The sequence below is a fragment of the Gracilinanus agilis genome, chromosome 4 (genome assembly GCF_016433145.1).
Source record: "Gracilinanus agilis isolate LMUSP501 chromosome 4, AgileGrace, whole genome shotgun sequence".
Taxonomy (NCBI): Eukaryota; Metazoa; Chordata; class Mammalia; order Didelphimorphia; family Didelphidae; genus Gracilinanus; species Gracilinanus agilis.
This window is the reverse complement of record NC_058133.1, coordinates 485,110,643-485,138,128: the sequence shown is the minus strand read 5'-3', so window position 1 is coordinate 485,138,128 and position 27,486 is coordinate 485,110,643. Positions and strand designations below refer to the sequence as shown.

At 42.8% G+C, this 27,486-nt stretch overlaps 1 protein-coding gene across 1 annotated transcript in view; it reads right to left on the bottom strand.

Annotated features, from left to right (window-relative positions):
* The window catches only part of KSR1 (kinase suppressor of ras 1), a 242,482-nt gene that overhangs the window by 41,135 nt on the left and 173,861 nt on the right, over positions 1 to 27,486 (bottom strand). The window contains exons 3-7 of the mRNA XM_044675581.1: positions 16,671 to 16,818; positions 14,398 to 14,872; positions 9,466 to 9,470; positions 2,272 to 2,332; positions 1,543 to 1,626 (exon numbers count right to left, since the gene is read on the bottom strand). Coding sequence (XP_044531516.1) covers positions 1,543 to 1,626; positions 2,272 to 2,332; positions 9,466 to 9,470; positions 14,398 to 14,872; positions 16,671 to 16,818 — 773 coding nt within the window. The remainder of the gene's footprint in view (positions 1 to 1,542; positions 1,627 to 2,271; positions 2,333 to 9,465; positions 9,471 to 14,397; positions 14,873 to 16,670; positions 16,819 to 27,486) is intronic.

Here is a 27,486-nt window from a genome sequence, read left to right as displayed (position 1 = left end):
CAGAAGGGTATGGGCTAGGCAAACAGGTGTTAAGTGACTTGCCCAAGGTCACACAGCTAGGAAGTATCTGAGAGGTCTGTGTTTTCTTTTGCAACATGGCTAGTGTGGAAATATTTTGCATGACTAAACAAGCATAACCTCTACCAAATCTCATGCCTTCTCAAGAAGGGGAGAGATGAGGGAGGGATGGAGAGAATTTAGAATTCAAAAGTTTTTTAAAATGTTTAAAATTTTTGTTTATGTGTAATTGAGAAAAAATAAAAATACAACACTAATAAATTCAGAAAGCACAAAGTATCTCTGAAAGTGTAAAGGAAATCATAGAGAAAACAGAATCAAAAGATTGAAAATAGACTTAGGGTTAAAGGGAACCTCAGAGATTAGCTGGTCCAAACCCCTTATTTTATATAGGAGAAATTGAGGCCCAGAAAGATTAAGTTATTTATTTGCCCAGGGTCACATAGGGGGGTAAATAGCAATCAGGATTCTTCTTACTACAATTCTATTAAAATACATTTTTTTCAGTGACATTTCTTATTGTTCTTAATAGTACTAAGCATAATGAGATCTAGATTTTCTCTTTTTGTTTGTTTGTTATTAGAGTTAGAACCTGGACCTATGATTTCACTGATTTAGGGAACTCCTGGGTAAGAAAATTCCTTCTAACAATACAAATGAACATCTTTTCTGCAAATGAGGCATTATATGAATTGTCTAGGGTCATACAGTCAGTTTATTGGGAGTGGGGCTTGACCCCAGTGTTCCTGGCTTAAAGACTAGCTCTATCTGCCATAATACCTCTCATTATTATTGATAATATTTATTTATATGTAATATTTTAAAATAATAGAAATAAAATAATATAGTCATAAATAAAAATTTATAATGATTTCTAATATATTTAGAAATATAGAGAAATAAAAAGAATTATAAAAACCGGAAAAAATAAAATAAATATAGAAATAAAAATTATATTTATAAATAAAATATATAAACTATAGAAATAAGATATCATTCATAATATAAATATGGAAATAAAATTATATTTATGAATAATATATAAATAAAATAAATATTTCTATATTATATATTAAACTATATATATCATATATGATATGTAACATACATCACATATACATTACTCCAAACATTGCAAAGCCATTTTATAACATTATATAAAATAGTTTTGTTTTGTAAGTGTATTATTTAAGTTTGTGTATTTTATATAGAAATATATATTTACTATTTGTAATAATGTTACTATTTTGTTATTTATAATTTATTTATAATGATAGCTTTATATATATAATTTATATATATATAATTTATTTATAATGATAGCTTTTCTTATTAAGAGAGAGAAGGAGGAGGAGGAGGAGGAGGAGGAGGAGGAGACCAGGAAAAAAGGGAGAATAATGAGAATATTAAGAAATCTTCCCCATTGTGGGGCCAAGGGACCCCACCCACGGATCACCTTCCCCCCTGGCCACATGAGCCACCCACTGGGGGCCAGCTCCGGTCACAGCCCGGGTCCATCCTCACCTGCAGTGTTTACACTTCACTCCAAACATCATGCTCTTTTGGCACACATGGCAAATCTGGGACAGCCAGGACTTAGTGGAGAACCTAAATGAAATGAAATCACACACATGGAGCCCCGACATGATGAGAGCCCAGTGAGGGAGCCCCTTTCTCCCCAACTTTAGTGGGACCATAGCTAAGGGGAAGCTTAGGAGTAGGAGGCTAAAAGAGGAGAATGAACAGGGGTCCCAGGAGAAGCTCCCCGGGGTTTTTCCAAAGAGGAAAGGCAAATGAGGGTGAAGGCACAGTGGGGACTCCATGCCTGGATAACCATTTGGCCCCCAGATTCAGTGGGAGTTAGAACTGGAGAATCCCAGAGACATCAGAGCTCAGGAAGATCCGTGGGACCACAGGCCAACGGGGGGAACTGAGGCTCCATAGGAAAAAGGTTTCCTGGCTTCCAGTCCGGTGTCCCCTCTGAGGATCTCTATCTCTGTTTCTCCTGCCAAGGACCCAAGTTAGTAACAATACAAGCAATTACAAATCCCTGTCCTGTCTAACCTAAACAAGGATGTGCAAGCCCCAGATAACAGGCTTTTCTCCTTGGGGAAAGTCACTAAGCAATGTGAGATTCCTCACTGAACTGTCCCCGTCTCTCCTCCTCACGCCCAAGACCCTGCCGGACGGAGAGGGCTTGAGTGGCCACAAGCCAATTTTTTCCCAAACCTCTTCAGCTGCGGCTGAGCTCACCTGTGGGTCACTGAGAGGCCGATGTCTCTTCGTACCGTCTGGGGGGATCCGTGGGGGAGATCTGATGGCAGAGAATTGGGTTTGGGCAAGGTGAGCTGTGCCTTCCTCTCCCTGGGTGCAGCACATATCAGAGACCAACCTAAGGCTGGGAAGGGAGGTGGGAGGAAGAAGGAAACCCACCGGCCTCTCTTCTTTCCAGGTGGGTCTCCGGGTTTTTCTTGGTGAAATAATATCTAAGCTGCCCCCAGCCCCACCTCGCCTCCCTTTTTCCCCCTGTATTTGAGCCACCATGACATCATGGTGTCAAGGGGACGCTGTGAATCTCCATCGTCACTGAAATTCCCTGAATCTTAACATGGAAAGTCTTGAAATGAAAAGGAATCACAATATTCAAGTTAGGGTTCTATGTATGACACATTCACATATTTACAATCGAACATTTAGACCTGGAAGAGACCTTTAAGGCCAACTCTTTCATTTTACTGATAAGGAGACTGAGGTGCAAAGAGACAAGGCAACCAAGCTCACCCAGGTAGTGAGAGGCAGAGCTGGGACCTGAATTCTGCCAGATTAAAGCTTCATTGGATAATAGATTCAGCATTCAGAGGGACCATAAAAGCCATCTAGACCAGGTCCCTTAATTTACAGATGAAGAAACTAGGACCAGAAAGGGGAGTGACTTGTCCAAGGTCAACAGAAACAGGCAATGAATCTAGGTGTTTTGAGTTCATATACAATACTCTTCCCACCATAAGTGGGACAGGGCATGTCCCTCTACCTAGCTGTCCCCAGACCATGTTTCCAGTCATCTACCCTGACCATCTTCTTGCCATGTGCTTCTCCCACCCGCATATATAACCCCCCCCCCCTTTTCACTTGGTTGTTTCCATCAATCAATGCTGCCATTTGGAAAGAGCATGTCAATTGGTTCCTGCTAGGATCAACTCCCCAATGCCATGACTTTCCAAAACAAGACACCTTTACCTGGCTTCCACTCCCCTAACCATACTGTCTCCTGTTAAAAAGTAAACCCCTTGAGGTCAGGGAATGTCTTTCTTTGGTATTCCTGTCTTCGAGAGTGAGCATGGTGCCTGGCATTTACGGTAAGCCCTTAATGACTTTCCATTATTCATGGTGATGTGATGAGATCCCAGAATTGTAGATTTAGAGCTGAATGGGTCTTTAGTGGCCAGTCCAACCTCCTCATTTTACAGATGGAGAAACTGAGATTCTGAGGTTAAGGGACTTGCCCAGGATCACACAGCTAGGAAGGGTCTGAGGCAGGACTCAAACTCAAGTCATCCTCACTTCAAGGCCAGTCCAGTGCCACCCAGCCTCCTCTAATTCCAAGCGCAGAACTCCTTCCCTCAGACCAAGGTGCCTCCTCACCAGGTTCCCTCCTGAGGATGAGAACAAATTCTCCCAGGAAATGCCCACTTATTCCTAAGCCCATTTAGAAGGGGACCTGAGTGTGATCTGCTCTGGGAAAGGGAGTTCTCTCACCGAGTACTACAGACCAGCAAATACCACCTCTTGTTGCATATCAGCTCTGCAAGAAGAGGTTGGCAAAGCCCCCAGCTGATTCATGCATGAACCTCCCAAGGTCTGGGGGGAAGAAGGGGCACCTGAAAGGGATGGTTTGTTAGGGCTCAGAAGATGCTGGACAAGTTCAGTTGTTGAAAGAGTCATCTCAGGTTTGTTCAGCCCAGTCAGTGCTTAGCACAATGCTTAAAACGCAGCAGAGGCTTAATAGATATTTACTGACTCTGTCTATCTCATAAAGCCTGGCTCAAAATTAGCAATGCTGGGGCAGCTGGGTGGCTCAGTTGAGAACTAGACCTGGATATGAGAGGTCCTGGGTTCAAATCTGACCTATGACACTTCCTAGCTGGGTGACCCTGGGCAAGTCACTTCAACAGTTACCTCACTGCCTAGCCCTTACAGCTCTTCTGGTTTAGAACTAATACTTAATCTTGATTCTAAGGTAGAAGGTAAGGGTTTAAAAAATGCAGAAATTCCCAGATCTCCTCTTTTCTCCTTTTCAGGGGGAAAGGAATATACAGCAAAAGCTATACTACTGCCCCCCCCCCTTTTTTTTGGAGGGATAAGTGTAGATCTGTGACTCCAGGGATATGGAGAATTCCACAGTAGGAAATCAGGCAAGATCATGCCAGCTTATAGTGGTGGCACTTAAGCACGTAGTTTCAACATCCCAAACTAAAAAACCCAGGCATCCTAGAGATGGAAGTGGTTTTTGAAAAAAGGAAGCAACAACACAGTGCAGCAGGAACAGGCTAGATTGGGGTCCAAGAGCCTGGAATCCCAGTTCTGTTCCTTTCTATCTGGGTAAACTTGGGTGAATCCCTCCCTTCTCCTATTTGTCTCATCAGTAAAATAAAAAAGTTTGGTATAGACAGCCTGGGAGGTTTTCTACTGCCATCTCTGTGGTCTTGTCTATAATGAAACCAAGGTGGGCAAAGCATCCAACAACTTTCTCTTCCTCCATCTACCTCTTCTTCCCTATTTCCCTAAAGAGCATCAAGAGTTATTAGAGTCAGGAGGTCCTGGGTTCAAATCTGGACTCAGATACATCCTAGCTGTGTGACCCTGGAAAGGTCATTTAGCCTTGTTTGCCTCACCCTTGCTCTTCTGTCTTAGAATTGATACTAAGACATAAGGTAAGAGTTTAAAAAAAATAATTTTTTAAAGGCAACATGATCCAACTGTTTTCCTCTTAGTCAATCAAGGCAAAAAATCCCACATAGGACAAGTCACTTGACCTCAAAGTCTTAGTTTCCTCATCTGTAAAATGAAGAGGTTGGACTAGATGGTCTTTGCGGTCCCTTCCAGTCTAAAGCTAGGTTCTTAGGATTCTCTATAAAATCAGGGGGTCAGAATAGATGAATTCTAAGGTCTTCCCCAATATTGAATCCTATAAAATCTATCAGTGCTTTGCCCAGGGTTCTACTGCCTCCTAATGGCAGAATCAAGGCTAGAAGCAAAGGTCTCCCCATTTTCAACCTTATCCACTCTCAGGTGCCCTGGGCTGACTTTTGGTTCTCCCAGAGATATTGACAGCATCCTCCCACTGGGAGGAGAAAGGTGGAAAAGTGGGCAGGGATGTAAAGGAGTGCTCCAAACATTACCCTTCCCATACCAAACCCAGCAGGTGAATTCACACTTTCCTAAACTGCCACCATTTCCTATTACAAGATCTCCACTTGGTATATAAGTTCGATGAGGCCAGGTACTGTAGTCAGGTCTTAGCACTGAATCTAGAACACAGCAAGCACTTAATAAATGCTTCTTAATTCATTCATTCATTCTCTTTTCTCCCACCCTAATCCAATACAATTGGACTCTAATCTCCTAGAAAGAAGGGATTTTTTCACCTTTTGTAATTGTATTCCTAGCCAGCCTAACCATTGTGTCTACCATACAGTAAGCACCTAATAAATGCTCTTTTCATTCATTCATTCAAATCATTCATTCTCTTTCTCTTTCCTCCATCATTAGAAAGGAAGTTTCTTGAAGTCAGAAACTGTCTCATTTTTGAATTTCTATCCCTAGTCAGCTTAGAACAGTGCCTGGCACATGGGAAACTATTGATATATGCTTTTTCATTCATTCATTCATTCATCTAATTCATTTATTCATTATTCTCTTTTTCTCCACCTCACTCATTAGAATATAAGTTTTTGTGGTCAGAAGCTGTCTCATTTTTCTATCTTTTTCCCCAGCCAGCTGCAGTTCTATGCCCAGGACACCATAAGCACTTAATACATGTTTTTTCATTTCTTCATCCTCTTGCTCTTTTTTCTCATAGACACACACAATCAGATTTTCTGCTGTATGGCCTGTGACAGGCTGACCAGCTCTTCAGTACAGAATTATGTAGCATTCCCACCCCCTTCAGCTGCCCAAACAGTGAAGAATCAAAAAGTGAATGGTTACAAGTGAAGACACCTAAAACACAGAGGCTCCCGGACCCTGGGGTCTGAAAGAAACTGGGCTACTGGTCTAAGACAAGAAAAACAGGCTTTGGGCAAGCAAAAACTTAAGAAAATCTAAATGTGGACCATAAGCCTGAAGCTCTCTTCCTGGCTTCCTATCAGGGTAGCAATACAACTATTGAGCCTGCAGTCACTATAGCAATGGTGAGACCAGGATGGACTTGGGGAGGGAAAGATTTTAAATCTCGGTCCCAGGCTGGCTTAAAGTGCTCTGAGATATAGTTAAGGTGAATCAGAAGACCTAGCGCTGGAAGAGACCACCTCAGAGCCCAGCCCCCTCACTTCACATGGGAGGAAGCTGAAGCCCAGAATAGAGAGGAATTTGTCTAAAGATCCAGGTCTTTATCTTCTGAAACCAGTGATTCACCATAATACACCATGCTCCCTGTCCCATGGTAGGATGGATTTTAAATGGAAGAAGGGAATATAATTATTCTCCATATTCCTTTTGAAGGACACTTGAAGAAGAGATGAGTTTGCAGATCATCTGACTATACTGTGTGTGTATACATGAAGCCAAGCCTGACTACTCTTTCCTCTTAAACTCATTCCCTGGAGGAAGGTCTTGTGATCAAGAATGATAATTATATTGGGTAGCTACATAGCAAGGTAGATAGTGTTAGCCCTGGAGTCTGGAGGGCCTGGGTTCAAATCTGGCCTCAAGATACTTCCTAGCTGTGTGACCCTAAGCAGGTTACTTAACCCCACTCATCTAGCCCTTGTCCTTCTGTCTGAAAGATGTTCCTAAGACAAACAAAAAAAGAAAGAAAAAAGTATTAAGCTTTCTAACAAAGTCTGTGAACTTGTTTTTTAAAAACAAGGAATCTAGATGGTTCAGTGGATAGAGAGTCTGACCTGGAGATGGGAGGTCCTGGATTCAAAGAATGACAATTATAATGGGCAGCTACATAGTAGGTGGATAATGTTAAGCCTAGAGTTGGGAGGACCTGGATTCAAATCTGGCCTCAGAAACTTTCCTAGCTGTGTGACTCTAGACAAGTCACTTAACTCCAGTGACCTAACCCTTACCACTCTTCTGCCTTGGAGCCAATATTTAGTATCAATTCTAAGACAGAGGATAAGGGCTTTTAAAAAGCAAACCAAAAAAAAAAAAGATGTGATAACTTTATACAACAATAACTGGTTTTCTTTTTATCCTGTGCATTTTATTTTTTACATATTAAATAATTTTATATAAAATATGGCTTTTATATAAGCTTTCTAATATGTTTATGATCATTAAAAATAATTTAAATTTATATAAATAATATATATATGCATTTTTAGAATATTACTGAGTCCATAGGCTTCGCCAGAAGGGGTTTGTGACAAAAAGAAGATTAAGAACCCCTGTTTGAAGACTCCAAGTTTCCCTCCAGGCCCTGAGCTGTAGCAGTAAAGGGAATCCCCACACTGGGAGTTCCTGAACCAGTGAAGACCTAGAACCTTGGCATTCTGTCTCCATGGGAAGAGAAGGCTTGGAGAATTTGACGTGGCGCCTCTAGATGGCGCTGCTCCCTTTGGGATTTCAAGGCCACTCAGAGCACTGCAGTCTCCTGGCTTTGGGCAGCAATGGCTATCTAGACCCATAGGCGCTCCCCAACCTTTCTGTCTCCCTACTCAGCAGATCAAAACCATAATGCTTGGGTTGACCAGAAAAGGGTCTTGGCTGCTGACTGCGTCTGCACAGGGTCTTTTTTTTTTTTTTTTTAAACTCTTACCTTCTATCCTAGTATCAACCCATAAAACAGAAGGGCAAGGGCTAGGCTTAATGGAATTAAGTCCTTTACTCAGGGTCACACAGCCAGGAAGCGTCTGGGACTCATCTACACAGACGTCTTAAGAAGAAGGCAGTGGATGCTAGAGGTTTTGTTTTAAAGACCTATTGATTATGGGTTATTAAAGCATATTAGGGATGACTGGAGTACATAGATAATGATGATGATGGTAATAATAATAATAATAATAATAATAATAATAATAATAATGCCATTTCTATGGCTGCTTTTAACATTTTCAAGAGGATTGACTCCAAGTCAACGGATCTGGGTGAAAATCGCGCCACTGATGCTTTCTATATGACTTTGGGTAAGCCACTTCCCTGTGTCTCACATTTCTTCTCTGCAAAATGAGGGGGGAATAGACTAGATGGTTTCAGATGTCCCTTCTAGTTCCTTATGATGTTAAAAGTCACTTCATTTCTCTATGCCTCAGTTTCCTCCTCTGTAAAATGAAGGGGTTGAAATGGACAGACTCTGAGGATCCCACAATCTACCTTTAACTTTTAAAAATCTTTTCAAATATCTTGCCACCTTTCCCCCAGTGCTAGGAGGGATGTGTGGCTGGTATTTATCGTCTCTATTCTACAGACACAGAAATGATGGCCAAGAGGGGCTAAGTGACTTGCCCAAAGGTTAGGGAGAGGGTCTAGGCTAGCAGTGCTGGATGCTGGGTCTTTCCTGTCCCAGGGTCCAGAACTCTTCCTATTACACCCTGCTTGATGAAGCTGGTCTGTCTCTGAATAATAAGAGAGAGCACCAGGCTGAGCACACAGTAGGTGCTTCATCAATGCCTCCTTCTTAACTGAACAGATTTGAGGATGACAAAATAAAGCTTGTGTGTTGGAAAGAGGCTTCCCTTTCAGGAAAAGGAAGGAGATCCAAAAAGCCAGCTCTGCACTGGGACGAAGGCAAAAAAATAATAACCTGCCAAGGGTAGGGAAGGGCACTTGGAAAGCATCGGAAGCCTGAGGCTGGTCTCCCCAGTGAGATGCTCTCTGTCTATCTGAACGTAATCAGTAGCAGCCCAGATGGACCAAACAGCCCTGCAAGCTTCTAGGCAGCCCCTCCCCTCTTCCAAAACCCAGCTGCTGCATGGAAAATAAAGAAATCATCCAAATTTCAGAGAAGACACATGTGGGTACTCAAGGGACCGCAGTGAACGCGGAGCACACATCCCACTGGCTGTGGGGTCCCTGGGGCCCACGAGCCCTCTGTGAGTCGTCGTTGTGGCTGAATTCCACTCGTTTCAGAGCCCCCAGCCATTTCAAAACACATCTGGCCACATCATTGTTTCCAGGCTCCAAAGAAGGATGAAGGAAGGAGGGGCTTGAGAGAGGAAGATGCTCTCCCAGCCCCGAGGAAACATATGCACACATCATGGGGAAAGTGAACTCTCTTACCGAACCTAGAGGAGAAAAGAGAGAAAGAGAGAGAGAGAAAATGCGTCAGCACTTTGGCTCAGGGTCACAAGGCAAGGCAAACTGCAGAATGGAGACAGCTGGTTTCTAGAAAGTTCCACCTCTGAAGAGGAGGGGATGACAGTGATCTCAGTTCAAGGCTATAACTGGAACCCGAATTTGCCATGTTTCTTTTTGCAAAATCTGCCAGCTCCTGGACCATTTTTTTTTAACCCTTACCTTCTGTCTTAGAATTGATTGATTCTAAGGCAGAAATGTGGTAAGGGCTAGGCTATAGGGGTCAAGTGACTTGCCCAGGGTCACACAGCTAGGAAGTGGCTGAGGCCGGGTTTGAACCTAGGACCTCCTGTCTCTAGGCCTGACTCTCACTCCACTGAGTTACCCAGCTGGCTCAGTTTTAAAGGAGAAGTTGAAGGGGAAGGTATTAGAAGGTAATCCTCATTTTTTAAAAATCCTTACCTTCTGTCTTAGCATCAATTCTTTCTTTCTTTCTTTTTTTTTTTTAACATTTTAAACCCTTAACTTCTGTGTATTGGCTCCTAGGCAGAAGAGTGGTAAGGGTGGGCAATGGGGGTCAAGTGACTTGCCCAGGGTCACACAGCTGGTTAGTGCCTGAGGCCGGATTTGAACCTAGGACCTCCCATCTCTAGGCCTGGATTTCAATCCACTGAGGTACTACCCAGCTGCCCCCCTTAGCATCAATTCTAAGACAGAAGAGCAGCATGGGCTAGGCAGTTGGTGTTAAGTGACTTGCCCAGAGTCACAGAATTAGGAAGTATCTGAAGTCACACTTGAACCTAGGCCCTCCCAACTCCAAGTTTGGAGCACTCACCACTGTGCCACCTAGCTGCCCCAACTTTTACCTCTTATAATCTGTTCTTCTTTCAAGGTCCAGCTTAATTTAAATAATTTAATTTAATTAATGTCACCTCCTCCAGGAAACTTCCCCTACCTACATCAGCCCTGAGTGATCTTTTTCTCTTCCAATCTCCTAAATAATTGTCTGCTTTATGTAGCACTTAAAATGGTGACCGCTGTATTTATCCTGGAATAGATTTGTTGTTTTTATTCTGCATTCATTTATTATATATACATACACACATATATGTGTGTGACATGTATGCGTGTATGTATTTTTAAATATAAGTATTTCTAGGCATCCGTGGTCTCCCTGAGTACTCTGTGCAAGCTCCTCCAGAGCCCAACATGCTCCCTGGCACATGGTGAGACCTTAATGAGTATTTTTTGACTGATTGATTGGTATGTTCAAGGCCTGGCGAATAGCAGGTGTGAAAAATAAGTGTTTGTTGCTTTCTGGATTAATTTGCGTCCCCGGCACCTAGGACGGTGCCTGGCACACAACAGATGCTTATTAGGGCTTGCTGCATGATTGACTGATGTAATTAGACCTTGCCTGGAATCCATAAGATCACTGATGACAGGGATCAAGGTTCAGACTTCTTTGAAACTTTCCAGCAGCTCATATATAACAAGTCACCAAAATATATTTGTAGACCGATGAAAGAGAAAGTATTTTGAAGAGCATGCCAGCTCTCCCAAAAGCTCGAACTGGCACTTAAGACTACTGGGACACCCTGTTGAGCTGGCTTTACAAGAACAGTAACTGGCATTTCTATGAGTTTCAAAGTTCACAAACTGTGTTATGGCCACTGTCCAAAAGCTTGATGAGGTAGGTATGACAAGCATTAACCCCATTTTACAGATGAGGAGACTGAGGGGTTAAGGGATTGTCCCAGTGTCAAGGGAAGAATTTGAACCAAGGTCTTCCAAGTTGTAGAATCACAGATTCCCCAGCCAGAAGTCCCCTTCACTGGCCATCTAGTCCAACCCCTTCATTTTACAAAAAAGGAAACTAGGCTCCAGTGGGGTAGAAGAACTTATCCACCATCATAAGGATTTGACCCTGGTTCCCTGACTCCAGAGGTAGAGTTCTTTCAACTCTCTCTACCCTATTAGCCCCATGCCCTTTAGTAGTTCTCAAATTTTTTATTCTTAGGACTACTTTACACTTAAAAAAAAACCCAAACCTAACCTTCTGCCTTAGAATCAATACTGTGTATTGGTTCCAAGGCAGAAGAATGCTAAGGGTTAGGCAATAGGGGTAAAATGACTTGTCCAGGGTCACACAGTTAGGAAGTGTCTGAGGCCAGATTTGAACCTAGGACCTCCCATCTCTAGATCTGGCTTTCAACCCACTGAGCTACCCAGCTGCCCCCTTTATACTCTTAAAAATGATTGAGGGCCCTAAAAGACTTTCACTTATATGGGATATGAAAATGATCACATTAGAAATTAAAACATCCCAGGATTATTATTAAAAAGCATTTGGGCCTCTTTGATGACTCAAAAGGGTCTTGGGAACCACCAGGGGTCCCTGAACCATACTTTGAGAACCAATGCCAAGAACCTATATCAAGCTAAATCTTTAATTTGTTCTCTCTCTCTCTGTCTCTCTGTCTCTCTCTGTCTCTCTCTGTTTCTTTCTCTCTCTGTGTCTCTCTCTCTGTCTCTCTCTGTCTGTCTGTCTGTGTCTGTGTCTGTGTGTCTGTCTGTGTGTCTGTGTGTCTGTCTGTCTCTCTCTCATATTTTTAAAAATTGGTTCCGTATTAAGTGAGTTTCAGGTAAGAAGCTCACTCTACTGGTACAGATTGGCAGCTATTCTGCCAGTTATAATCTTCAAGGGCTACCTGGGGCCTCAGAAGTTAAGTGACTTACCTAAAGTCACATAGACAGTATAGGTCAGAGGTAGCTTTTGAACCTCGGTTTTCTAAACTCTGAAGTCAGCTCTACCCATTTGGCCATGCTCTGTCACTCATCATATGCTAATCTGAAGTTTTAATTACACTCTGTAACTTTAAACAGGGAGAAACATCCCTGTCCCTCTCTTGGTCTCAGGGATGGCAGAAGGACAAATTAAGTTCACTGGTAAGAATTCTCTTAGAACAGAAGCTCTCCTGAGCCCCACCCAGGTGGGTGGCATGCAGTTCTACCCCACACCCATTTCTCTCAAGATACAGCTTAGTCTCTACCTCCAGGACAAAGGGCATGGCCAGATAATGCCAACTGAGCCACTCTAGACCCAGGATATGTCCATGCCTGCATCTTAGAACCCCTGAGCTCACACTTCGTCACACCCTCTTATAAGAAACAGGGCAATTGATTCATTTATTCATTTACTGTGTTTACTTAGCTTTCTAACCTACTAAGCAGCCCAGCAGCAGCATCTGACCAGTAACAAATACTGAGGGCAAGTTAGGATTCTCCATCCTGGCTTCAGCTGGCTCTTCCTCCCCACAATTGTTGAGAAAAAAGTCCTGTCCTCCAGGGGACCAAGCTCCTGCTCGGTGTAAGATTACCCAGGCCTTTCTTCAGGAGAAAATGATACCAGCAGAGGCAGCCTGGCTTAATGGAATTAGAGCTCTAAGACCTGGGTCAAGGGCCGGCTCCAGCCAGGCTCTGCACCTGGAAGGCACTCCCTTCTTACCTTGGCCTCCTGGCTGCCTTCAAGACTCAGTTTGAATTCCACCAGCGCCACGATTTCCCAGACCACCAGCTGCTAATGTCTTCTCCTCTCAGAGATCACTTTCCATCTAACTCTCTCTCTCTCTCTCTCTCTCTCTCTCTCTCTCTCTCTCTCTCTNGAACCTAGACATCTTGTTTCAGATTCTGGCTTTGCCACTTACTACATCTCCAAAGAGGTTTAGAATCAGAAGCTTTGCTTTGTTGATTTGTTTCACTTGTGTCTGATGGTCCATGGCCCCATCTGGAGTTTTCTTGGCAAAGCTACTGGAGCATTTTGTCATTTCCCTCTCCCACTCATTTCAGAGATAAGGAAACTGAGGCAAACAGGGTGAAGTGACTTGGCCAGGGTTACACAGTTAGGAAGTGTCCAAGGCTCAGGAAGACGTGTCCAAACCCAATGTTGTGCCACCTCCTTGCCCCAATTGGAAGACAAATTCAAATCTTGACTTTGTCTCATTTACCACCAGTGTGACCTAGGGCAATCAATCCATCAACAAGCATCTATCTATCTATCTATCTATCTATCTATCTATCTATCTATCTATCTATCTATCTATCTATCCATCCATCCATCCATCCATCCACCTACCTATCTATCTATCTCTCCATCTACCTATCCATCCATCTATCTATCTTTCTAGATATCTATCTATCTATCCATCCATCCATCTAACTAATTAACTCTTTAGCCACTGAGCCACTTAGCTGTCCCTCAACAAGCATTTATTAAGCACCTACTATATTCCAGATATTAGGTGTTAGGGATATCCCTAATGTGTTTGGAGCTCAGTTTCCTTTTCTATAAAATGGTGAAGTTGGACTGATCACCCCCTTATTCTGTGATCCTTCAAAACCCAGCTAAAATATTACTTCCTTCAGGAAGACTTCCCTGACTCTTCTTAATTATATGATATATTATAATATAATATATAATAATTATTATTATAATAATTATCCTATAATAGTATTATCCATATTTCTGCCAACAAAGAGTCTAAGGCCACCAACTGAGGCTCTCTATCCACCTAGTGGCCTAGGGAACCATTCCCATTCTACAGATTGGGAAACTAAGACATAGAAAACTTTGGGGCTCTGGATCAGGCCTGACTTAGATGTGACATCTAAACCAAGAAGGGAACCCAAGACCCAGCCTAGCATTACACCCTTCAACTAAACTTTAGCCCTTATCTTACCGGATTCTCACCCACCTGTGACATGGGGAATGCACGTACTATTGTTCCCATTTTCGAGATAAGAAAACTGAGCTAAGAGAGGTGAAGCCCTTTGCCCAGGGTTGCACAGCTGGTATGGCCCAGAGTTAGCACTTGAACCCCCAACTGCAGACTCCAAGCCCTCCCCAGAGACACTTACTTGATGGAAGGCACCTCGTCGATTCTGTTTCCAAGCTGGGATTCGTGGGATTTGCTCCTGGTAAGGGTTGGGAAGTTGGGAAGCAATTGGAAAACTTTGCGGCTGGGCGGGGGTGGCGTCCGGGGGGGCTTCAGCTTGTGCTGCCGTCGCAGCTGAGGCGTGGTGGGGGGGGTGATGAAGCTGTGCGGGGTCCGAGGAGTGAGCCTGCCGCCGTGATGCAGGGAAACGTAACTGTCCGAGAGGCCCTCGCCATAACCAGAGAGCCCCTGGCCCAGGGGCAGAGCATCCGACGCTGTGGGAAGGGCAGACACTGAGACGGAGCGGGGCTGCTGGCTGCTGATGCCTTTACTGAGCTGGGAGGCCCCAGGAGTCCAGGTCAAGCCAGCTGGGGAAAGGGTGTCCGAGGGAGGTCCTGAGCCACTCTCGTGCCGGGCTTCCAGCGGGCTCCATGCTGGGTCATCCTTTGGCTCCCCACCTGTGGGCCCAGGGGGTCAGATCATAGACCCATAGAACGTCAGAGCTGGAAGGCACCTTAGCTATCCTGTTAGTCCAACCCTGTCCTTTGACAGAGGAGAAGGCTGAGGCCCAGGGAGGGAAAGGAGCTTGCCCAGGGCTAGAAACCAGGTCTCTTCCCACTCCGTGACTCAGTCAAATTATTTAGCAGAGTTTGGGAGCAGACGGAGGGGACGTGAGGAAGCAAATCCCTGAGACAGATCCATAAGAGGTTAGTAAAGGGAATCTGGGGGGTGTGAGGCACCGGTGAGCCCGGCTTGGAGAAAATCCAAGTTGAAAGAATACAGAATTTAGAAAATTCATATCTGAAAAGGCAGGCTCCACTGGGCCGCTCGAGAGTCCCAAAGTGGTCATTTCCACAGCAAATCCCCTTGGAGGATTTCAATAGATAAATATTTTAATACACACATTTCTTCAGGGTGTTGGCCCAACAGAACGACCCTGGATTTGGGTTCAGAGAGCCTGGGTCTGTTTCCTAGCTGTACAATCTTCGATAAGTCCCTTCTGCTCTCTAGATCTTCGTTTCCTTTTCTGTAAAATGAGGGGATTGGACCAGATGATATCCAAGGTCCTTTCTGGGTCTAAAAATCCCCTAATTCTATCCTTTATTCTCTGTCCGAAGCAGAAAAAGTCAGACTAGCAACCTGACTTTACGTAGCCCTCTAAGGTTCATATGGCGGGAGGCTAGCTGCCTCGCTGAACCCTCTGGTCAGTGATGGAATCCTAAGCTTGAAAGACCCTCCTTGGCTCTAAGTGGGGACGTCCCCAGCCCACAGGCAGACGACTGCTCTCGCCCTCAGCCAGGTGGGAATTTGGACAAGAGGACTTAAAGGCACTGAACCAGGCTAGGAGGTCTGGATTCTAGAGCTGGAAACTTGGGTCCTTTAACTCCAAATCCAGACCTCTTTCCATTTTACCACACTGTCTCCCATGTGACCCTGGGGCAAAGTAATTCACCTTATTGAGCCTCAGTCTCCTTCTCTGAAAATGGGGACATGAGTTCCCTGAGCACACAGCAGCTGGACCGTGGGGGAAATTCCTTGGCCTAGGTATTAAAGCTCATCACAGATGATCTCCAGAAGTGGAAAAAAAAATCATTCATGAAGTCTACAAAAGATTAGTTCAGGTTAAGTAAGTAGATAGATAGACAGCCAGCCAGAAAGGAAGACAGACAGAAAGGAAGACAGATAGACAGACATGACTTGGAGTCAGAGAACCTGGATTCAAATCCTGACTCTGCCACTTACTACCTGCTGTGAAGTTGGGCAAGTCACTCCCCTCCCTGGGCCTCAGTTTCCTCATCTGTAAAATGGAGGAGTGGGACTAGATGGCCTCTAAGGTCCCTTCCAGCTCTAAAGTAATAATTGGATGATAAATCATAAACTCAAGGCTTCATGAACAACAGAACCGATCCCATACTTCCTAGACAGAATGATCTCTAAATTGTAATCATGTTCCCCCTGCTCCATTCACCCCATCCCAATAATATCCCTCCCCAACAAGGAAAAAACCAACAGAAAACAGTCCATGTGGTTTCAAATCAAAAGAAAAATGAGTCACTCAGATCTCATCATCTTGGCCACCCTCACCCTCTTTGTGGAGCAGTAAGGAGCAGGTTCCAACCCTTTTAGAGAAGCCCCAAGCACGCTCATTCCGGGCCCGTCCTCTTCCAAGAGCCCCGAGTTATAGAAGAGAGTGGGTGGGTGGCTAGGGAGAGCTTCAGTTACAAGCCCACCTTAGAAAGGCAAAGGAAGCCCTACCTAAGCCGGTCCCTTTCCGGAGGCAGGAGAGGGCGTAATGTATGCGGCTGACCTCATCGGCACTGGAACCGCAATACCTCATGGTCTCCTTCACCTTCGATTCGTTCATCTCCAGCAAAGCATCCAGTGTGAGCTCCCCGGAGATCTTCTGGGAGAGGATAAAGAGAGAAAAGAAAAGAAAGTCTGTGGGTAGTTGGACGACGTCTCCTGGGCAGCCTCGGACCTGGGGCGGGTAGGAGATGCCCCTTCTGGTGGCCACCCCCAGCTCCAGAAAGTCACAGCTCCACAAAAAAGAGGGTGGCTGACCGGAGACCAAGGGATGAACTTCCACTCCCTCTGGCTGGCCTTGAGTGGCAAGGGCAGCTGGTAGCTAAGTTGGCCCCTACCCAGAAGCAGCTGCCTGTCTGGGGAAGCAGACAGAGAACTCTGTACCACCACCTCCCATCCCTGCCCCCACGCCTACTTTCTCCAGAAAACAGCAGCTGAATCAGAAGGGTGAATGCCCATCAGGGTTATGGGTGGGTGAAGAAAAATCAATGATGTGGGGGGGGGAAGTGATTGTAGGATATTTCCTCTGATTTCCTGTGTCCACTTTTCCCCCTCGAAAAGTAAACGTTAAGAGCATTTTTTAAAATTTGAGAATGACAAAATAATTAAACGCAGGTAAAAATGATATAGATATTTCATGCAATCCATTTGGTGTCATAGAAAGAAAGCCAGATTTGGAAATACAAGACTTATCATTCCTATCTCTATATCTCTCCTATACACCCTTCTCTCCACTCCAAAAGCCATAACCAAGACCGCCATCTTGGTTCAGGGAGTCATTTCTTCTCACATAGACTACTACATTAGCCTCCTTACTGGTCACTCTGTATCTCCCTTCCAGTCCATTTGCTACTTAGCTGCCAGAGTGATTTTCCTAAAGCTGACATTTGACTATGTCATTATTCTGCTCAATAAATTCCCAGAGCTCCCTAGGACCTAGAGGATCAAATATAAGTTCATTTATGTTGACATTTAAAGCTCTTCATCCTTAAGCGTTCAAACCCCTTCATAATCATCTCCCCTGCCACCTTTCCAGTCTTCTTACACCTTACATCTCCCTTTGAGGGAGAGACTCTGAGACCCAGTTACACTGGCCCTCTTTCTTTTCCTTGAACAAGCCACTCTCAACTTCCGACATTTTCTCAAGCTGTCCCTCATGCCTGTTATACTCTCCCTCTTCTTCTCTGCCTTCTGGCTCCCCTCAAAATCCCAGATAAAATCTCACCTTCTAGAGGAAACCTTTCTCAATCCCTTTTAATTCTAGCACCTTCCTTCTGTTGATTATCTCCCATTTAGTTTAGCTAAAGCATCTTTGTCCATAGTTGTGTATTATCTCCCTCATTTGGGGCAGTTTGGTGGCATAGTGGATAGAGGAATGGGTCTGGAGTCTGGAAAACCCATCATCCTGAGTTCAAATCCAACTTCAGACACGTACTAACTTTGTGAGCAGGGGCAAGTCACTAAACCTTGTTTACCTCAGGTTCTGCATCTGCCAAGTGGACTGGAGAGGGGAAAGGCAAACCATTTGAGGGTCTTTGCCAAGAAAAGGAGTCCTGAAGAGTCAGACAGGGCCAAAAAAATTAAACAGCAACAATTCCATCACATAACTGTGAACTTGAGAACAAGAGCTATCTCTTGCCTTTGTATCCCCACTGCTTGGGACACATTAGATGCTTAAATGTTTATTGAGTGACTGCCTGTCTTTTCAGGCTTAAATGTTACTCTTACTCATTATCCCATCTCAGTTTCTTTGCACTGGGTCTCTCTCATGCTTTGAGTGCTTCCCCTTCTCGCCTCTGTGTCTTGAAATTACATGGTTTCCTTTAAAACTTAGCTCAAAAGTAACCAATTTCCCCTTGGAGGCCCTTCTTGGTCCTCCCAACTGCAAGCAATTGCCCCCTAAGGTTATTTTGTATCTATTTTGTATATATCTCTTTGTAAGTTTCCCTTTGTATATATCTAGTTATTTACATATTATCGCTTTCATGAGGATGTAAGCTCCCTGAAGGCAAGAACTATTTCTTCCTGTCTTTTTTTTTAATATCCTCAACATTTTGTTTTTGACAGAAAAGAAATGTTTGAGAGGCAGCTAGGTGGCCAGTGGTTAGAGAGCCAGGTCCAGAGTTGAGAGGATTGAAATCTTGAGTTGAAATCTTGCCTCAGATACTTCTTAGCAGTGTAATCCTTGGCAAGTCACTTAAACCTGTTTGCCCAGCTTTGCCCCTATGTCTTAGAGTTGCTACTAAGACAGAAGGTAAAGATTTTTTTTTAAGTTTGCTATTATTACCTTTGTAGTTCTGAATGAGTTTCTCTCTCTTTGCCTGAATTTCCTCATCTATAAAATTACAAGGTTAGACAACAAGTGAGGGGGAAATGGTCTCTGGAGTCAAAGAATTTGGTTTTTAATCCTGTCACTGATGCTATCAGTGTGTTCTTGATTAAGTCATTTAACTATCTTTTCTTCATCTGTGAAAAGAAGGGATTGAACCAGATGGTGCCTCTGAGGTTCTTTTTATCTCTAGTCTGATTATCCCATGACTTCAAAAAAATGTCTTATTAATGCCTTTTGATTTTACATCATAGTCATTTTCCATCCTTCCCTTGCGAGAAAGAAAAATCAAGCAAAACCATCCAATACAGAAACCATGTTTGACAATGTATCCAAGATTCTGTCTTAGTATCCCCTTCTCCTCTCTAACATGAAAGAAATATGTCCCTTGTTTGGTTTTTTCTCTGATAGACTAGAGATAGTGTCATGGTAGACCAGAGGACATCTGAGTTCCTTTCCAGTCTTTAATCTATAATCCTAGGACTCCCTTCACAATCAGTGACTTTTTTTTTTAATCCTTACCTTCTGTCTTAGAATAAATCCTGAGTATTGGTTCCAAGGCAGAAGAGTGGTAAGGGCTAGGCAATGGGAGTTAAGTGACTTGCCCAGGGTCATACAATTAGGAGGTGTCTGAGTCCAGTTTGAAGCCAAGCTTCCCTCCCTCCAGGCCTGGCTCTATCTCCTAAGCCAACTAGCTGCCCCTCTCACCAATGGCTTCCAAAATTCTCTTTGTGTAAAACTCCAAAGCACCTGAATTCACCCATAATCATTTAGTGCCCTTTTGTTTGGAAAAGGACCAGAGAAGATCAACTGTTTTAGAGACCCTCAGTGGATTTCCACTTACAAGAAGAGAAAGCACTGAGAGGCTTTATTTTTAGAAATGAGATGAACTGTCTTGTTGGCAAATTCCCACTGCAGCAGAACCTTTGGGAGCAAGAAGGGAATGAGAGGCGGAAAATGACTTGGAAGCTCCTGGTGACCATATAACAAGACTAGCAGCCCACATCATCAAGCTGGGCATGGGGGTTTTCCAAAAGTAACCAGCATTCTCTTGGGCACCAACAAGACCATTTAGGACCTGTGGTTGGAGATGCTGCCACAGATAACTTTCCTGCAATGGTAAGACCAATGACCTCTGATTCAGCTACTTCAGAACCTTCTATTCTCTATGGGTACAAAAAAAATGCTCTCTCAAAGTCTTTCTCAAATAAAAAAAGCCAAGGTAGCATAGAGGAGGGCGCTAGTCTTAATCTCAGAAAGACCTGGGTTCAGATCCTATCTTTGACACTTCCTCACCATGTGAACATGGACAAACCACTTTACTTCTGTGAGTATCAGTAGTCTTCCCTGTAGAATGGGAATGCTGACACCTGCAACATCTTCTTCCCAGGGTTTTAGAGAGGCTCAAATAACATAACATGTGTAAAATGCTCTATAAAGGTCAGCTGTTATTAACATATGAAAGAGGAGAAAAGTTGGCTTGCCACCCTTGCCAACTTTCTGTTTTCTGAAATCTGAGCTGTTGCAAATAAAGTTGCAGACCATTACGGCCCACAAGAACTCCCTTCATCTAACAAATGGGAGAAGGGAGGGAGTAGATGATTTCTCTAGTTCTTTCCAACTCCCAACAGTCTATGGTCAAACACTATGTAGGTGAAACATCATTGGATTCGAAGAGAACAGCACTTAGCACAGTGATTGGTGCATAGTGGATGCTTAATAAAAATTTAATGGTTGACTTTATTATTGACTTGGGACTGAATCCCAAGCAAGCCACTGCTTGCCCTACTTGGGTAGGTCACTTTACTTCTGGAAGTCTCAACTCTGGCCTATTAACATGTTAAGGGCTGAGGATGCAAATAAAAAAGCAGAGAGACAGATCACCCTCAAGGAACTCACATTCTGATAAGGAAGACAACTCTTATGGCCAATTTCAGCTGCAGGTCAGATAGAAAAGACCCATGATCCTTAGAGTGCAGTGGCAAAGTATCCAGGAACGACTCATTTTTTAGTATTGTAACTATTGACAAAATCTTATCTGTTTCTGATACTAAACCAATGCCAAAACTTTGGTGGGGAGCACTTCCTTTTTATTTTCTATTACTTTATTTCATGCATTCTCTATTCTAGACAAAGTGCTTTTCTCTATACAAGACATTCTAATCTCCCACCACCCAGCCTTTGTACAGGATGTCCATTATTCCTATCATGCTATCTTTCCTTACCTCCACTTTTTAGAAACCTTTCCTTCTCCTCAATATTTAGCTCAGATACCACTTATTCCAGCAAGTTATTGGTACTCATCATCCTCTTTCAGATAACTCTAAACTTTGCATTTACTTATCCATCTATCTGTAGAATATAAACTCCTTTAAGGCAAGGTCTATTGCATTTTTGTCTCTCTATCTCCAGAGAAATGCTGGCACAAAGTAGGTTGTTGTATTGTTTTGGTTTTTTTCAGTCCTTACCTTCTGTCTTGAAATCAGTTTCTAAGACAGAAGAGTGGTAAGGGCTAGAGAATTGGGGTTAAGTGACTCACCCAGAGTCACATAAAATAAGTAGGTATTTAATAAATGCCTGTTAATTAGAGGTAAATCATTTAATTGAAAATCTTTTCTTATCAAATGCCTTTTGTTTTAAAAAATAAAGCTCTTACTTTCTGTCTTAGTAATACTTCTAAGACAGATGAGCAAGGGGTAGGCAAATGGAGTTACATAATTTGCCCAGGGTCACAAATCTAGAAAGTATCTAAGGCTAGATTTGAATCCAGGTCCTCCCAACTCAAGTCAGGTGCTATATCCACTGTGTCATCTAGCTGCCCCTGTTAAATGTCTTTTAAGTAGGAGCCTGTAAGATACTATGGCCCACCATGGTGGAAACTATTTTTGGAAAACAGCCATCATCTCCTACTGAACTACCACAATAGTTTCTTCCACTCACATTTTCTCTACTTCTCCTGAAATGACAGAAATGAAGAAATGCCCAGTGTGTTCAATAAATCTGTCTCCAGCAGCTATATTGGCAACCAACATCAAATAAAATATTCCAAAGTAAATTCAATCAGATTTGTCACCACTGCCCAAACAAACTATGCTTTGAAGCTAACTCCCCTGAACACACAGTGTCATTTTATGAGTCATTTACACTTTACAGAATCCAATTTCTGCCCTGAGGTACCTAACAGGATGATTTTGTTAAAAGGCCTCATGCATCTCAAAACTTTGCTAAACTGACCTTTTATTTTCTCCCCAAGGGGGAAAATACAAACATGTTTTCTATGGCTTCAAAATTTCTGGCAATGTTCTGCATTGAAGCTCAGGATTCTTAACTTTTTTATTGTCATGGACCCCTTTTGCATTCTGGTGAATTATCCTGATCCTTTTCAAAAGAATGTTTTTGAGATAAATGAAGGAAAGGGTAAATTTCAGGGATCAGCGAAAAGGGAAAATGCCATTTTCCCCCCATCTGGGTTCATGGGCCCCTGCCCTGACATCGACCTGATTAAAAGTTAGGAACTCCTGGTCTAAGGAAAGATTTTTCTGCTTGGCCTCAGAGGACAGAATGAGAAACAGAGCTGGTAAAAGCTAGGCAAGGGTAGATATGGGCTTGATGCAAGGGGATTGGGGGTGCCAGAAGAGCCAGAAGAACATTGTACACAGAGACTGATACACTGGTAAAATCGAATGTAATGGATGTCTGTACTAGCAGCAATGCAATGACCCAGGACAATTCTGAGGGACTTATGGAAAAAAATGCTATCCACATTCAGAGGAAGAACTACAGGAGAGGAAACAGAAGAAAAAAACTGCTTGAACACATGGGTTAAGGCGGACATGATTGGGGGTGTAGACTCGAAACTACCACACCAATGCAACTATCAACAATTTGGAAATAGGTCTTGATCAATGACACATGTTAAAACCAGTGGAAATACGCATCAGCCATGGTGGGGTGAAGGGGAAAGTAAGAGCATGAATTATGTAACCATGTTAACTTTTCTAAAAAATAAATATTAATAAATGTTTTTAAAAAAAGACACTGTAGCTTGCATTAGGTAGGATGCATGAGCAATTACCTCCTTGAAGAGGATCAGCCCAGTTTCCACCTCATTAAAGGAGGTATTCATAGTTGTTCCATCTTTTGATGGGGGGTAAGAGAAAGTCGATAGCAGATTGGGATTCAGGTCACAAGAAATAAGTTTAAGGAGTCGTCTTGCCCTGAGCAGTCCCATCAGAGACACAAAGTCTGTAAAGTTGATCATGGTCTCCTATCAAAAAGGAGGAACAATTCAGGTAATTCTGACCCCCCTCTCCTCAATATTCCATCACCCCTAACTAATCATCACCACCACAACCCCATGATCCATCGGGAAAGGGTAGGGAACCAATTAAACTACATTTATCTAGAATCTACTATTAGATAAGGCACTCGCTGTTCTAGGTGCTGATGTGGGAAGATGAAAACATGTCCAGTGCTGACTCTTTCTTCTTCTCTTCTTTTTTTTTTTTAAAGCCCTTACCTTCTATCTTAAAACCAGTACTGTTTGTTGGTTCCAAGATGGTACAGGGGCAGTTAAATAATAGGGGATTGTGGCTCTCCCAGGGTCACACAGCTAGAAAGGGTATGAGGTCAGATTTGAACCCAGGATCCCTAGTCTCTAGGTCTGTCTCTCATTCCAATGAACCACTTAACTGTCCCCCCAGTGCCTACTCTCAAGGAGTTTCTGGTCTCATAGGGAGAAGCAAAGGTAAGAAATGTATATAGACAAGGTAGGATGTGATGTGATACAAGGCAGAATGTGATAAGGTGAAACAAAAGCCCAGACAAAATGCAGTGAGAAACAGAAGAAGACAGAGATAACTTTCCTCCAAAACCTGAATCTGGGAAGGCTTCGTGGAGGTGATACTTGAGCTTTTTTCTTAAAGGAAAAGAGAATTTTTAAAAAATATAAACAATATTTTTTGGTGTTTCCATCATCTTCATTTCCAATTGGGTTTTTATTTCCTTTCCCTAGCAGCTAATCCTGGTGACTAAGGGAAGGAAGGAAGGAAGGAAGGAAGGAAGGAAGGAAGGAAGGAAGGAAGGAAGGAAGGAAAGAAAGAAGGAAGGAAGGAAGGAAAGAGTTTCACAAAACTAAGTACTCTGCCATCCAAATCTGAGTGTAAATACAATATCCCACATTCAGAGTCCCCTATCTCAGCAAAGGGAGGGAGGAACACTTCACAAGATGAAGTTTTAGTGTCAGAAGGTATCTTAGAGGCCATCAAGTCCAAATCTCTCATTTTACATATGAGGAAACAGAGGCTCAGTTTGGTGAAGTGCCTGGGCCAGAGTCACACAGTTAGTAAGTGTCTGAAATGAGATTTGAGCTCAGCTGGAGGAAATGAAAAAACTTACTGCCTACCACTGTGCTATGAGGCATGCCAGAAGTCCCCTTGGGCTTGCCCCCAAATTTCCTACAGTTGCATAACATTTCCATGTTACTAAATAAAATAGGTGTATGATTTGGGGCAAGTCCCTTCACCTATCCTGAACCTTGTTTTCCTCATCTGCAAAACAGATATAATAAAACTTGTACTACCTACATCACAGGGTTGTCATAATGAGGAAAAAAGTAGTCAAGAAAACATACACAACTACACAAACATGAATGATTTTTTTGTACCTTTACCGAAATTTTGTCTTAGAATCAATACTGTGTATTGGTTCCAAAGCAGAATAGCAGTAAGGGCTGGGCAGTGGGGGTTAAGTGACTTGCCCAAAGTCACACAGCTAGGAAGTATTTGAAACCAGATTTGAACCCATGACCTCCCGTCTCTAGGCCTGGCTCTCAACCCACTAAGCCACCCAGTGGCCCTTCTTCCTACTCTTTTTATATTTAGAATCACAAAACTATAGATTCAAACTGCAAACTATAGATTTAAATATACTGCAAATAACCCCTAAAAGTCACCTAGCTCAACTCTCATATTTTATTTTATTAATTTAATTTTTAAAATGAATAAGTATTTTTCCCCTTCCCTATCAGAAAAATGAAAACAAAACCCTTGCAAAAATGCATAATCAAGCAAAAGAAACAAAAAACCCTACATTGGTCCCCTCCAAAAATGTTTATCTTATTCTGAACTGTACATCTTTCACTTCTCTGTGAGGAGAAAGTCTCCTGTTCGGTCACTGGTCCTCTGGAATCATCGTCAGTCATTGCTTTAATCATTGTTCTTAAATCTTTCAAAGTTATCTTTCCAGTGTTATTGCTATTGTATGAATTATTGTCCAAGTTCTACTCACTTCACTCAGCATTGCTTCATACAAGTCTTCCCCCAGTTTATTATTTTTTACTTCACAATAATATCCATTTCCTTCATCATTTGTTCAGCCATTCCTCAACTGATGAACCCCCTGGTGGTTTCTAGTCCTTTGCCACAACAAAAATAGCTGCCATAAGTCTTTCTGTATATAGAGGTTCTTTTTCTCTGCAACCTCCTTATTTTATAGATGAGGAAATTAGCCGAGAGGGATCTTGCTAAAAGTTACATGGGTAGTAAGAGATCCAGGGCAAGAATGTAGTTAGGTGGCTCAGTGGAGAGAGCATCAGGCTTCCTTGGCAAGTCAGTGATCTTGGGCAAGTCATTGCCACTCTGACCCTCGTTCTCCTCCTCTGCAAAATGAGATAGTTGGTCTTCTTTAATCCCCTCCAGTCCAATATCTAAGGTCCCATAATCCTATAATCCCATCTCCTTAGCTCAAGACCCCTTTGGGTATTGATCCATCTTCTTACACTCAGAACTAAGCAGATTAACAGATTTACAATTGGAAGGTCCTCAGAGGTCATTTAGTCCAATGCCCTCATTTTACAGATGAGAAAATTGAGGCTCAAGGATATGAAGTAGCTTGTGAAAGATCACACAAATTGTAAGCAATCAGATTAGGATTTGAATCTTGATTCCTCTGACTCCCAATCCAGAGTTCTTTCTTTTCTTTTTTCTTTTTTTTTTTAACTTTTACATTCTGTCCTAGTAATTTCTAAACCCTAAATTTGTTTCCAACCCTGACCCTAAGACAGAAGGGCAAGGGCTAAGTAAATGGGGTTAAGTGACTTGCCCAGGGTCACACAGTTAGAAAGTGTCTGAGGCCAGAGTCGAACCCAAGTCCAGGCCTGGCTCTCTATTCACTGAGCTATTTAGCTACCCCGTCCAGGGTCCCTTTGACTGTACTATTTGACCCTTTCAGACTGAACTGAGGAATGCCAGGTAACATTTGCTTCCCCCCAAAAGAGAAGGCTCAAATGTCATGTGCCTAAGGTTAATGAAACGGTGAATCACAGAATGTCAGAGCTACAAGGAATGTGAGAAATCATTCAATCCGACTCCCTCACTGGAGAAATTTATGAGTCAAAAATGATTTTTTTTCAACTTTTCTTGATGATACTGAAAATGGAACAAGATGAGTGAACTGGTTTCACCACCTCTGCGAAGTGAGAATCCCAGGTAGGTCTGCCAACTTCCAACTCTCTTAATTTGCCCAACACTGAAACAATTTAACAACCCTCAAGGTTTAGGAAAGTTAAAGGATTTGACAGATGCTACCCAGCCAACCAAATGCTGTATCCTCCATGAACTCTTCCCCAATCCTATTAGCAATGAACTTTCTCCTGTTCCCGTTACTTTCCCTCAAAAACTTTATAAAACACTAACTTTATGCAAAACCAGTTTTTTACTTCTTTAACATACCTGTATTAACCTTGAAAGCCCGACAAACTCTAATCAACACACTGGCCAGTCTTAATTCCAGAGGATTCATGACAAAACCTGGTATCCACTTCCTGCTACATATTTATAACAAATTTTCTTTTTCTTGATTTCTCCATAGAGAGAAAAAGAAGAGATGGAAAGGACAGAATAGAGGGAAAGAAGAACCCTTTATACAGAGCCTACTATGTGTCAGACATTGTACTAGGCACTTCACAAATATTATCTGGATGTGGATAGGAGGTAAGTCATCTAACTAGCTTCTTCCTCTAAAGAATTTTTTTTCCTACTTAAAATCTTTTTTCCTTCCTTCCTTCCTTCCTTCCTTCCTTCCTTCCTTCCTTCCTTCCTTCCTTCCTTCCTTCCTTCCTTCCTTCCTGTCTTAGTATTCATTCTAAGACAGAAGAGTGGCAAAGGCTAGGCAATGGGCATTAAATAACTTGCCCAAGGTCACACAGCTAAGAAGTGTCTGAGGTCACATTTGAACCCAGACCTCCCATCTCCAGGCTTGGTGCTCTAGCTGCCCTGTTTATTAGTTTCTTAGCTCAGTTCTTTTTATGTTGTTGAAAGAGTTCTGCTAAAATGCAAATAAAATCAATTTTTGGCTCTATTATTGAATTTAATTTTTTTATTGTGAAGAGAAGGAAGGTGAAATCACAGACCAGGACCATGTTATTGTAGGGGGCAACAG